Source organism: Poecilia latipinna, unplaced genomic scaffold, assembly GCF_001443285.1.
Source record: "Poecilia latipinna isolate Pla-1442-1.1 unplaced genomic scaffold, P_latipinna-1.0 Scaffold271, whole genome shotgun sequence".
Lineage (NCBI taxonomy): Eukaryota > Metazoa > Chordata > Actinopteri > Cyprinodontiformes > Poeciliidae > Poecilia > Poecilia latipinna.
The window spans coordinates 278,312-291,476 of NW_015112887.1; the positions used below are offsets into that span (position 1 = coordinate 278,312).

At 39.4% G+C, this 13,165-nt stretch overlaps 3 protein-coding genes across 3 annotated transcripts in view; 1 reads left to right on the top strand and 2 right to left on the bottom strand.

Moving 5' to 3' along the window:
• The window catches only part of LOC106948079 (protein bicaudal D homolog 2-like), a 39,166-nt gene extending 37,420 nt beyond the window's left edge, over positions 1-1,746 (bottom strand). Inside the window, exon 1 of the mRNA XM_015033544.1 lies at positions 1,493-1,746. Coding sequence (XP_014889030.1) covers positions 1,493-1,729 — 237 coding nt within the window. The 5' untranslated portion in view covers positions 1,730-1,746. The remainder of the gene's footprint in view (positions 1-1,492) is intronic.
• A 253-nt stretch (positions 1,747-1,999) lies between these two features.
• Positions 2,000-10,188, top strand: ptpdc1b (protein tyrosine phosphatase domain containing 1b). Its single transcript, XM_015033545.1, has 11 exons — positions 2,000-2,091; positions 4,156-4,372; positions 4,696-4,777; positions 6,309-6,474; positions 7,098-7,178; positions 7,291-7,409; positions 7,900-8,037; positions 8,128-9,119; positions 9,531-9,713; positions 9,805-9,915; positions 10,008-10,188. Exons 3-11 carry the CDS (start codon positions 4,732-4,734, stop codon positions 10,140-10,142), a joined length of 1,971 nt encoding a protein of 656 aa, XP_014889031.1. The 5' UTR covers positions 2,000-2,091; positions 4,156-4,372; positions 4,696-4,731; the 3' UTR covers positions 10,143-10,188.
• A 190-nt stretch (positions 10,189-10,378) lies between these two features.
• fbxw12 (F-box and WD repeat domain containing 12) overlaps positions 10,379-13,165 on the bottom strand; it is a 9,026-nt gene continuing 6,239 nt past the window's right edge. The window contains exons 7-10 of the mRNA XM_015033546.1: positions 12,884-13,094; positions 11,890-12,071; positions 11,665-11,795; positions 10,379-10,652 (exon numbers count right to left, since the gene is read on the bottom strand). Of these exons, the coding sequence (XP_014889032.1) occupies positions 10,553-10,652; positions 11,665-11,795; positions 11,890-12,071; positions 12,884-13,094 (624 nt within the window). The 3' untranslated portion in view covers positions 10,379-10,552. The remainder of the gene's footprint in view (positions 10,653-11,664; positions 11,796-11,889; positions 12,072-12,883; positions 13,095-13,165) is intronic.

Below are 13,165 nucleotides of genomic sequence, written 5' to 3' on the forward strand. Positions count from 1 at the left end.
GTTATAACCATTAAGACAATTTCTGACTAGCATCTTCTATCTAGAACTTTTTGTTGTCATTCCTCTGCTATATAGTGAGACCTTCACGCAAAACATGGGAAAATTGTGCAGCAGTAGCTGAGACAGCCCAAACACCACCTCCTCTCTCTCTTTTTTACAAACCTCAAGAGAGATGGCCACCGGAAGACTGAGAAAAGCAGCAGGAACAGAGGGCTGTAAAATATTCCTTTTAAGCCTCAAAAAAAAAAAAAAAAAACCCAGAGACGTGGAACACATTTCTGGCAAAGAAAAAAAAGAAAGGCGAGCACCACGAAGTTAGCTTTGGTTTCTGTTCTGACTGAAAGGACACAGGAGAAATGAGTAAATCAGAGGAGGATATGAGCAACCATGAACAAGCCAGTGATCCCAAATCTGGAATTTGTTTTTTGTTTTTTTTTTGAATCTCCATAAACTGTGACACAAGATCCACATTTGAGAGCAGCACACTTCTCCCTGTCTGAATTACAACCCAGCGACAAATTACTGCTGGAAGAAGAAAATTGGAAGCAGCATGATCCGATAGAGGGGGAATAAGTTCAACTACTGTCCAGGAAAAAACAGACACATCCTTTATCAGGCTCTCAAGGCCGTTTTTAACCACACCGCTCAGCATTCTTTCCATTCCCACAGGGTTGTAACTCTTCTGGCGTCAGCTGTAAGCTGTTCACATGTGAGCGGGAAGGTTCAAAATTCAAACCTGCTCCCGCCCTTCTCAACCGAACCAGAATTTCTTGTTTCCACGGGCTGAGTGAGCTCAGAAGACAACCTGACAAGCTTTAAAACTGACAACCTGAACCTTAAAATGTGTTGGATACAAAATGAGGACGTCCAAAAATATAGGAAAATAACAAAATTAACACTGAAGAACTTCTGTTTTTGTATCTTAAACACTCTCCACAAAACACAAAGCAACAAAATCTGAAGCGTGGGCTAATATGATACCCTTGGTTAGTAGTATTTTTGAACCTGTTAACTTATCAAAATCTTGGCATACCTTTTTACCTGTAACTGTCCCACATTACCCAGATCACTGCCTATGACAGTGATCCCAACAGCACACTTAGCAAATCCACTCATGATGATTAAAGAGCAGGTTGTGGAAACATACCAGGCTTATCTGTGAGAAAGACTTGAGGACGAGGAGCTGCATAAATAAATAAAGGTGGCAGTGCAGTGGGGACTCCCTGAGCATGAAGGGGAAGCGGGGGTCTGCCCACAGTAGAAGCAAGCATCCCACCTCCCCTTTACAGTTTTGACCTTGTAGAATGATTCTAGTGCATATTCAAATGTGATATCTCTTTTTGCGCACAAATATATAACATGAAACTGCCACAATCAACAACAAAAAAAGTGAAACAGATTAAAATGTCATTAGAATGTATGGTTAATAAACCCTTAGTTATGTGATGATTTGAATTTTCTTTTTTTCTTTTTTTTCTTTTTTATGTTCTACCTCTTTCAGTTGGTCCAGCTCCTGCCTGACAGCCTCGTACTCGACCTCCAGGTCGTCATACTGCTGCTTGAGTTGTTGCTTCTCCTCCAACACCGCCAGCCCGTACTCCGCCGCCTGGATCTTCTCGCTGGTTGTCTCGCTCAGCTCCCGGGAAAGACGCTCGACTTCTGCCCGCAGCCACTCCGGCCTGGCCTCCAGCAGCATAGCTTCGGGGTATCCCTGCTCCTCCGTGGACATGATCTCTATCGACCAACGTGCGCCAGCTGATCTGCGACGAGAAGACGTAGGGGCGGTGTAACCTTGAAGAAAGAAGCAGCGACTGCTCAAATTCGTCTGTATTTAAATTGCATGGTTATTATTTCTGCGTTTCTTGGTGCTGGTCCAGCTTCTTTGGTCATGTAGTTGTTTAATTTTCTCTGTATTTTCTTCTGCCGGCTTTTTTGTTATGTCTTAGAAACGCTCCATAGTGTTGCGCTGAGGCTTCCCCTCACCTCTCCACCGGCTTGTGGAAGTGATTCAGCCCGACCAACTGCCAATACAGGACCGGGAGGACACAACTTGTGGTTCCTGCTTTCAGAATAAGAGTATACTCGGCTAAAGTAGGCAATCAGACAGTACATAAGAAGACTTAAACTATAAATATAGGTTTATGTCAAAATAAACCACTATTAAAACACTAGCTTAATGAAATACATATGTACTGTTTCTATAGTTAATAATCTTTCAAAAACAGCATAACTTATCAATTTTATTTTGAAAACATAATCTTTCCTTTTCCGGTACTTCAACTAGCTTGTTGTCAGTTTGCCGAAATCAGACACCTACGCAATCAGCTGGGAAAGACGTCTCCTACCTTCTGGCAGGGCTTCTCGGGAATTGTAGTCCTTGTCGAGATGGAAGTAATACGACTGCAACGCAATATGGACTCATGTCCCACAAGGCCTTGGAGACGTGCTTATGTGGAGCGCGGAAATCTTCCTACAAAACCGCTTGTCGCAGAAATAGAACGAGCAGATTGGCTCTTTAGCAGTGGACAGATGCATATCTGCCGCCATCTGTTGGAGAATCCTTTTCTATTTCAAAATTAATCTTAGTGGAAACTTATGGAGGCCCAATAATGAAACAATTAAATAAAATTATCAAACAAATAATTACTATAAATAATGTGATAATGAAAAAATTGTTAGGTTGTAATACAATATCCATAGTTTGAGCATCTCTGGTGAGCTGTTGAATCATTCATCTGAAAACAGAATGAATTGCCACAACAAACTTAAGACAACATTGCCATGGACTTAATCTCGTAGGCGAGGCAAAAGAGAGCGTTAATTAAAGAAACATCCAAGATGCTAATGTTATCCTGGAGGAGTTCCAGAGATTAAATCCGCTGACACAAAATCTATTAGTCTCTATGAACTTGACCTGTATGGCAGACTGGCAAAAATAAATCCATTAATCTTGTGGAAGAAAGTGCTCTGGTCAGATGAGATCAAAATCAAACTTGATGGTTCACATACAAAACGTTATATTGAAAACAAACTATACATTACAATGAAAATATTAAATCCAGTGGTCACAGAATCGTTATGAGAGAATGCTTTTGTCCAGTAGGGACAGGGAAACTGTTTTCTATGAGTGAGTTTGAGCTATTTTGCAAAGAAGAATCTGCAGAAATATTATTTTGTAGATATTCCATGCTGTTAGAGATACGCCCCAAGTATTGTGAAAAAAAAAATTAAAAGGATGTATAATTTTTCTTTCACCTTACAGTTATGCCCGTCTTTGTGTCGGTCAGTCAGATACTCATACTAATAAGATCCAACATTTATGGTTATAATATGAAAAAGTCTTGATAAGGTATATACTCTTGAAAAGTGAATGTAAATTAAGTTTTTGTACTACCATGTCTGGAAAAAAAATGATAGGGTATTCTTTCAATCTCCAAGCTGATTTAAGGTTTTTAATATACTAAAGTTCTGCTTGTTATTTTGTCATTAAGAAAAAACATGTTTCTGACTGAAGTGCAAACATGTTTAGATGTCATGTTTCCCCTCATTATTATGAAATGTTCAGCAGAGTTTTGAATTTGCATGAGGACTATTAGCTTTGAGATCTCAAAATGCTTTACTTAGTAAACTGATCTCTTTGCAATCACCTGAAGCCAACCTGCTTTAGTAAGGTGAAAGGTAAGCTAATGAGATTTGATCTATGTGCTACATCACTAGGATGACACAATTTGTACATTGCAGTTGTTAGGTCAGCTTTAGTGTGCTGATATAAGAAATTCTTCGACCTTTCTGTCATGTCTATCATTATAGCCATGTTCAGTAAATAATATGTTTTTATCTGATTAAATAATTTAAGAATCTAATGTATCTACCATTTGGCTAAGTGACAAAAAATTATCCAAAATGTAAGCAAGCCCTTTAAAAATGTAAATCTGACATTTTTCTTGAAGAGTGGGAACATTTTTGCTTTAACTTGACCTAATGAGATTAGTGGTCTAATCTGGGAGGAGTCAGAAATAGGTTCAGAATGTCCTCAGGGGGTCAGAGAGACACGCAGAACCTTAGCACAGTGCTAAGCAAAATAGTCAAAATGCCAGCAGTCTCTCCACATTCTGCAGTTGATTTGATCTCTTGATCTGTCATGGCTTCTTACAGAGGAGTCCGAATCCATAGCTTCACTTGTGCCGCACTGTCTCACGACATGGAGATAATCTGAAGGCAATGAGGCCACAAGATTGACTTCTTAAAGAGCAAAGTGGGAAGGACAGCGTCAGAGCTCTGAGAAATGATGTCAGAAAAGTCGACAATTGGAGCACTGGATAGTTTTCCTTCTGAGGTTGGAGCCACTGGCAGCTCCTCCCAAGTTCTAAAGGTAAATCTTTGCTTGTATTTCTTTTAATTTTGTTCTGTTTGTTCTGTTTAAGACTTAATATTTTTCCAGCTATTGGTTTGAGAATCATGGCCACTTTTAGCTTAAAATGCAACACAGGTATACTTGAAAATTAGATGCTGATAAAAGAATGCTAGCAGCCTCACACTGGTGTTTAGCCAATTTATAGTTTTACACATTTTCTGACTTACACACAGAGAATGCTGTTAAAATTGTCTCTTGTTGTGTACAATTTTAACAGCATTTGTTGTATGTAAATCAGAAAATGTGCTAAACAGTATAACAAAGCGCTTTTGGTTTTCCAGGCTCTGCTATGACCATCAGTCTGAGTGAATGTTCGCATGGCATTCCATGGAAGATCGGGAGGAGAATCTCTGATGGAATACAGTAAGTAGGGATAAATAAAACTTGAAAACATACCAGCCAATGACTTCAGTATGATCCCCAAGAGCTACCTGTGCTTTTATCATGTCAAAATATTTCAAACAAATGAAATAGAAACATACTAGAATAGCAGCTATGTTTAGTGTTGACCCAATCTATTGGCCAGTTGGCCAATTTACTTTTGATCTCTAAACTGAATATGTTTTTTTCAGTCTGTTAAATCATCAACAAACATCTTGTTCTTTGATCCACTTTGTCTTGCAATCTCCTCGTTTTCTGTTCGATTGAAAACTACTACCTCTATCACTGAACCTGACAACGTTGATTAATTTTTAGCTAAAGAAAATAAAGTTTACATAAATGAGTTTATAACCGTTAAAAGGGATATGTGGGGATCATCCAAAATTAGAATCATCTCTTTAACCCTCAAACCAAAGCAGAAATCTGTGTCAGTCACTAAATGCTTGATTAGTGCATCTCTTGCTATTTTTACTGTAATGCCCTGTTGACGAACTTGCAGGGCCAACGCAAGGATTAGATAATTCTCACTTCTGATGACCTTAATTATTAAGCACCACAACTGTTGATCAAGGTGGTTCTAAAATTATTTTCAAAACAAGTATTACCTCTCTAAATACATATTTTTCCAAGCACACTGGACAGAGGTTTTTAGACAACGTTGCGACCAGACTTGGACTTTTTCAGTTTTTTTGTATTTTATTACAAAGATCAATAAAACAGAAGAGAATCATAGAAGTGTTTTAAAGTTAAAAATTCAAACTGGAAGATCAGAGGTTTCTATGTTGGTCCAACCTCAAAATCCAAAATGGCCACCTTGGATATAAAACATTATTGTTTTGTAACTTTTGTTCTCAAACCTTGTTTTAAACAAGGGGTGTCCAAAATGCAGCACAGGGACCATTTGCAACCCTCTCAATGGTTTTAATTGACCCAGATCACAATTTTAAGACTGGAGTAAATGTGGCCTGTTCATCTCCAGCTAATCCAGATTAACAGTTTTTTTTTAGGGTGAGAATTTTCACAGACAAATAAAATCTTACAGGATAAAGATGTTAGATATAATGCAAAGTATTAGTCTTAACTATATTTGTACTTTTATTTAAATCATTTAGTAAATATAAGGTCCACGCCCCCCTTTAAACATGGTTAAACACAGCAAGCTCTGGGGTGCTCCTTTCTTGTTGCTATAGCGGAGACTATTTTATTTTTCTGGCTCTAAAATGAAAACAAGTGACACCAATGACATAAAAATTACATACATGTCTTTTATGTTTTGGATCAGCAACAATTTGCAGACTACTTCTCCACAAGAAACGTGGCTGTTTCATTAGTTAATTTTGTTAAATATATTAATGAATGGATAAAAGCAAAAAAAAAAAAAAAATCACAAGAAATTTAGTTTTTTATTTCAACTTTTTCAACTGTCTAACTTGGTGATTTAGGTCCCCACGGGGAAAAAATTTGGACATCACTGGTTTAAACTGATTTCTCTCTTTTTCTTCCACCCTGACAGTAAAAGCCCCCAAAGCAAAATACACCTTCTTAGGAGAAGCAATACGAGGCGTCTTTCCCCCACATATGCAATGTTCACTTGGCTGTAGAGGGAAATACTGCAAGTATGACAACCCAAACCACTGGAGCGAGGACAAGCAAGCAATAAGAGGCCTCTATTCATCCTGGTATGTTATGACTTACTGTGTCGTTAGAAAGTATTTGCTCCCTGATAGGTTTCTTTTGTCTTTGCTATTTTGCCCCACTGTTTCAGATCATCAAACTAATTTTGAATGTTAGACAAAGATAACCTGGGTAAAATACAGGTTATCAAAGCCATTAATTTATGGCTTTGAGTTTAATAATGTTTTAAACATTTTATCTTGAAATGATGATGTAATTTACTAATGGGGAAAAAAGTAGCCACACTTTGGCCTATTTGTAGAATTTAAGAAATGAAGATGAGTGAACCAACACTCAACCACAGCAATGTAAAAAAAATATATATATATATCTTAAATAAAGCACTTGATGGCATCAAAACCATTTATTATTTTTATATGAAGATTACTTTTTCACATGGGACCAGGTTGATTTGGATAGCTTTAGCACATTAATGAAAGAAATTGATCAAACGTCAGACTGTGGTAATCTTTGTGTTTAGTGATCTGAAACATGTCATTGTGACAGCACTATGATTGTTTTTATTTTTGTTAATTAAATAAAATATATCTGATGAACTGAGAAAAGTTTGAATTCATCTGTACTGTACATACAGTTGCTGACAGTTTTGTTCTTTTGCTTTCTTTAGGGTCACCGACAATCTTCTTGCTATGTCTCGACCTTCAACAGAGCTCATTCAGAAATATGACATTATTGATCAGTTCAAAAGGTATTCACATCATTAATCTATGGCTTTGAGCACAAGAACGTTTTGAATAAAGCACGGAAGAAACGAGAACAGTGACGTGTTCTGTGCTCTGCTTTTTGTTCTTGTGCTGAAGGAATGGCATCAAAACAGTGATCAACCTACAGCTACCTGGAGAACACGCAAGCTGTGGAAATCCTCTGGAACCAGAAAGTGGATTTTCATACAACCCCGAAGTGTTCATGGAAAATAACAGTACGCACCTTTGCAGGAATTTTGAAATATACAGCTCTGGAAAAAATTAAGAGACCACTTAAAATGATCAGTTTCCCGGATTTTACTTTTTATAGGTATATGAGAGTGAACTCCAATGTAGTACTCACAATTTTGTGGTTTTCAAGAGAAACACCGCTATAGCATTGTTAATCTGTGAAATATTCCCTCTCTGTTTAAGTCTAGTTGTGAGAAGAATGTTTAATGAAAAAAAAATTGCAACAGGAAGTTAAGAGTCTGCCTGAAGTGGGATCAAAAACAAGGAAGATCCAATTATTATGAAGATCTTATGCTCTTGTCAGACCAAAGTAGAAAAATGTTTTCCAGATTGGAAGGTTTGAAGTTGTGGTTTCAAAGCATGTAGTCTCAAAAAGAGGGACTTTGTAAGTCAGAATGCTTTCTCTTGGAGGTGTTTTCAGTCATACATGTATAATGTTAAAACGGGGAATGCAAATTCATGTTGCCATTTCAGTTTATTTCTACAATTATGGCTGGAGTGACTACGGAGTGACCAACCTTACCGCCATTCTCGACATGGTCAAGGTCATGTCCTTTGCAGTGCAGGAAGGGAAGGTAGCAGTCCACTGCCATGCTGGACTCGGCAGAACAGGTATAGGTTTGTAGTAGAGTTTGTTTCACACTGTGATTTTTCACATGCAGATCAAAGCATTGCGCTAAAGTTTTCCTGATCTCACTCCAGGGGTACTCTTGGCATGTTTCTTGGCCTACGCAACCAGGATGACTGCGAACCAGGCTATTTTGTACGTTCGAGCCAAACGGCCCAATTCCATCCAAACCCGGGGTCAGCTGCAGTGCGTCAGAGAGTTTGTCCAGTTTCTTGCCCCGTTAAGAATTGTTTTCTCCCACGCCAAGCCTCATTCCCAACCTGTAACCCTGTCCCAGTACCTTAACCGTCAGAGACGCATTCTGCATGGCAATGAGAGAAAGCAACTGAGGCACTTACCCAAGATTATACATCTAGTGTGTGGCCTCTTGGTGGACATTGCAGAAAACCGGCAGGTGATTGAGGAAGACATTCTTGAAGCCCCTGATATTCAGGAAATTGAAATGACTCTCAGTCTCATTGAAAAGATGGGGCCTGAATTATTTGCAAAGGAGCCTCGCTTGCCCGGTTCACCCACCTTACCCAGGCATTTCCACGAGCCTCCCATCTTCTACCACCGCAAAAGTCTGAGCTACAGTGAGTCCGACTTGAGACGATTGGGCTCGCAGCTAAACCTCCTCACGCAACCTCTGAACTCTGTCTCCAAATCAGAGACAACTCTCCCCTCATGCCACAAGCAAGGTCAGAACATGAACATGTCCGATGTTTCCCACAGCTCGACAGGGTCGCTCTGGCAAATCAAGAATGAGGAAAGCCAGAAAGATGGAACGATTGTGGTGAAGAAACTGAAAAGGAAAACCATGCATCGCAGCGAATCGGTGGGAAATGAGAAGCCAACTAAAAAGGGCAACATGCTGTCCAGGTGGAAGGCAGAGCAGAGAGAGGAGTTGGCAATGAATGGGGTAAAGTCGAAAGATACAGAAGATGAGAAATCAGCACTTCCCTTCATCACACTGCAGTCTGAGCTGTCTCTGGAGGCCAGGAGGCTGCTGGTGGCCCAGGCACTGGCAGTGGACCTTTTTCTTGAAGGAGAAGAGGAGCATAAGTCCAAAGTACTGGCCTGGCAGGTAACTGACTTACCATACTGAAGTTTGTCAAATGTATAATAGTAAACACATTTGTAATTGTAAACCTATTCCTATTCCTTGGGCTTTTCTACATTTTGTTAAATGATACAAACTGTCCTGCTGAATGCCGAGTCACTGCTGCTGTCTTCAGTGTTTTACAGCTTCTACATGTTTTCTCTTAGCATTTTCCTGTATTTAGCTCCAACAGCCTTCCATCAACTCTGCACAGTTTCTCTGTACCTAATGCAATCACCATTTTGTTTTTTTTTTGAAAACCATGCATCCTTTTCCTCCACTTCACGATAAAGCAACACATTGTGGAGAAAAAAATATCATAAAATCCATTACACCAAAGACGCATTCAAACCTGCAATGTTGCAGGGGCTGATGTTAGTGCTGAAATGTGTGCAGGAGGACATGAATCAGGGTAGCGCATGGGAGAGACTTTGCACAGAGCGGGATCCGTTCATCCTGACTGGATTGATGTGGTCATGGCTGGAGCAGCTTAAAGAGCCAATCATCTCTATCAAAGATGTTAAAGTCCTGAATCCACGCAACACAGATGCTAAAACTGCCCTCAACAAACTGGGCCAGGTAAGAGGCTATTCTGAACTACAGACATAACAGGGGGAAAAAACAAACAAAAAAACATTTTAAGCTAAACTTTCATGCCATTTCTTGTCAGGCACCCAAGGAAACAGTAACTTGCATACTCAACTGCATGGCTCATATGATGAATATATCGGAGGAGGTTGAAACAGCTTTTCTGAATAGAGCGATCAAGGCATTCACCTGGGTAAGAAAGTGTAAAACCTGATAACCTGGGACCGCAAGTGGATTGTCTCACCAAGTGTTGTTTACCTTTATGTTGAATGTTGATTTTAACAGATCACCATTAATTCAACGGAAGAGGGGAAACTGTGCAAGAATATGGCGGCAGTCCTGAGGTGTGTTCTTCTGGACCTGAGGTCTATGGCTGTGGAGGAGGAGGAGAGAGCCAAACCTCCGCTCCCTCCAACATGACCGCAGCTGGTCTTACTGTACATGAAATACATATTTCTGTGCCTTGTGACAATTTTATTTCATTTTTTTTATACGTCAAAAGCCATATTGTAAAAAAAAACAAAACAAAACAGAACTTTACCTTAGTAGAGTTTAGGTGACACTTCAAAGAACAAATCAGATAGTTGCAAAACATTCTGCCTTAAGCCTGGTCACACTCATCTCTTCTTGCTCTACCCCACAGTCAACGAACATTCAAAATACAAACTATTTTATAGTCATTTATCATTTCTTAACAACCACAGTGCAGGTTGTTACATTCCTGTTAATTGCCACCGCAGACCCACCAAAGAGCATAAGAGTCCATAATAAAATCAAATGTCAGAAGGTTTTGTACAGCGCATGTTGGTCTTTGTGCCGGGCCGCAACGCTCAAGATGTGAAAGAGTAAGCTTTAAGAACGTCCTTCCCATTATTTCCTTCTACTGAAGCCACGATGCTGGCGTAGTCACAGGCAACGTGAGTGAACCCTCTGCAACAGAGAAACACGCAGCAATCAAAAACACGGAATAAATGTACTCTTCCAGAGGTCGGCAGTAATTACTGTCCTAATCCAATAATCATATATTGAATATTTTATCAGATGCATTACCTACTGATACTGATAACATGTCTATCGTGATATATGTTGTCGTTGATTTAATGTCGCAAGAACGGCGCAAAAAAAAAAAAAAAAAGTAATTAAATAAAACCAAAATGTGGGTTTGGGAATGGCCTAGTTAAAGTCGGGATGTAATCCAACTGCGATAATATGGCATGAGCTTAAGCAAGCAGTTGGTCCTTAAAAGCTGTCCAATATGGCTGAATTTAAAATATTATGCAAAGAAAAGTGAGCTAAAGTTCCTTCACTGCGATGTATAAACACTACGCACAAATAGATACACATTCTAACTAGCCAGGAATGTTTTGCACAGCCGATTTTAATGTTTTATATGTGATACACATTACAAAAAAAAAGAAAAAAAAAAGCAAACTTGTTTTTACCTTTCACAATGATTTACAGTAAGCGAGGAAGATTGTATTGGCCTTTTCAGCTTACTGTCTGTAAGTATACTTATGCATACTTTGCTCAGGAAGAGCTGTGCAATGCATAGATAAAACTCTAATTGAAACTACTTAGAAACTATAACTTAAAAAAAGGCCTTTTCTTAAAGAAACCTTTTTCTGTCAAAAATAAAATAAAAAATATTTAAATAAATAGGAGATGGGCAAAAATATCTGTCACAAAAGATGAGACTAATGTCTTGAACACCACTATAGAATGAGTTAAGTGGGGAAAACAAAGTCTAAATACCAATTCAAACCATGAAATACTGGTGACGTACTGTAGGTTATTGTAGAGCACTTTTTGTGAGTTTTCAAGGCACATGACACTAATTTTGCTAACCATTAATGGTGTCAAAGCATGAACAGATCTGGCTGGGACATCCTTGGTAATGACTTCTTGGTAGATGAAGGTGGTATGTTACGACTGAGACACTAACCTGGACATTGTGTGGGAGCCTCCCAGCAAGTGGTACTGACTCTCCAGCGTGAGCCCGCCGTCTTTGTCGTTCTTCCACGTCAACACTCGTAAGGAGAGGTCCTGAGACGCCGTGACGACACGAAAACTGTCCTACAAAACAAAATTCATAACTCAATGCTAAGCTTCCACCAGTTCAAACCAATTCGGCAACTGGACTTCTGAACTTCAAATAAAAACAGCCTACCACACATATTGAGGAGATGGGCATGACGTGATCTTTGAAATTAGCAAGCACGGCTCCTTTCAGCGAGTACACCCACAGCTCCTCCCTGGCTGCCAGCACTATGCAGTTGCTGTTCTTGGCCTCCAGAAGGATTTGTGATGAGTAGAGGTTCAGCGTCAAGGGGAAGGACTCCATCTGCTGGACTAAAGTTGTTAAAGAGATTAGAATTTATTATATTAATTTAAGGGTTTAATATAATGTTGACCCACCCCTTGCATCCGGAACATGTTTGGGAAAAGCTTTCCACAAGTTATAGTGGTGAGCATGTAGGAATTTTCACCATTTATCCCAGAAAGCACTTATGAGGTCAGATATTGTTGGAGGAGAAGACGTGGCATGCTGCTTCCATTCTAACTCAGTACAAAAGTGTTCTTTTGGGTTGAGATAAGGACTTTGTGTAGGCCAGTTAAGTTCGTCCACTCCAAACTCACTCTTCTATGGAATCTGCTTTTTTCACTGGTCTGCTGTCATTTTAGCCGTTATTATGCCTTGTTGTTGTACAAAACAACAAGGCATAATAATGCAAATACAAAAACTATGTGGTTAAGGTGCAAGCTGCTAAGCGAGACTCTTGTGTGTATGTACCTGTGTGGATTAGAGGAATAATCTAACCCACACAAACAAATTATTCAAACTGTTTGCCGTTCAGCCATTTCACCCTGGAAAAAAAAAAAAAAAAAAGAAGAACTATCAAGCCAGTGATGAGCATTAAGTAAGCTCATCACTGGCACTGAAAATTGTTGTTATTAAATCCAATGAACGAGTAATAAAAATGTTCTGCATGCCATGAGAGTAAGCTAAATAAAATACTGGTGCCAGGAAGATTTCCAAACCGTTCCCGCGGTGACGCAGACATTTTTCCTGGATGACTCACTAACAGACTTTTTGTTTCCCAATGATCTGAGTTCAGAGCCAAAGCATTTTCCAAGTCATTGTGCTAAACATCAGGGCTCACCCTGGATCTCCGTCTTGTACTTCATCTTTTTAATGCTGACATCGAAGACAGTGAGGGCTTTGTTGCCTCTGAGATCAGTGTGGTGGATGATGGCCAGTCTGGCAGGCTGGGTGGGTATGAAGACAGCAGCTTGGCACCCGAGGACCGGCACAGTCTGGCACAGAGACTCTTCATCTTCAGACGGTGAGGTCAAACTCTCACTGTTAATCACCTGGCAAAAAAAAAAAAAAAAAAAAAAAAAAAAAAAAGAAAAACAGGGGAAAAAGGAAGGAATTTATATTT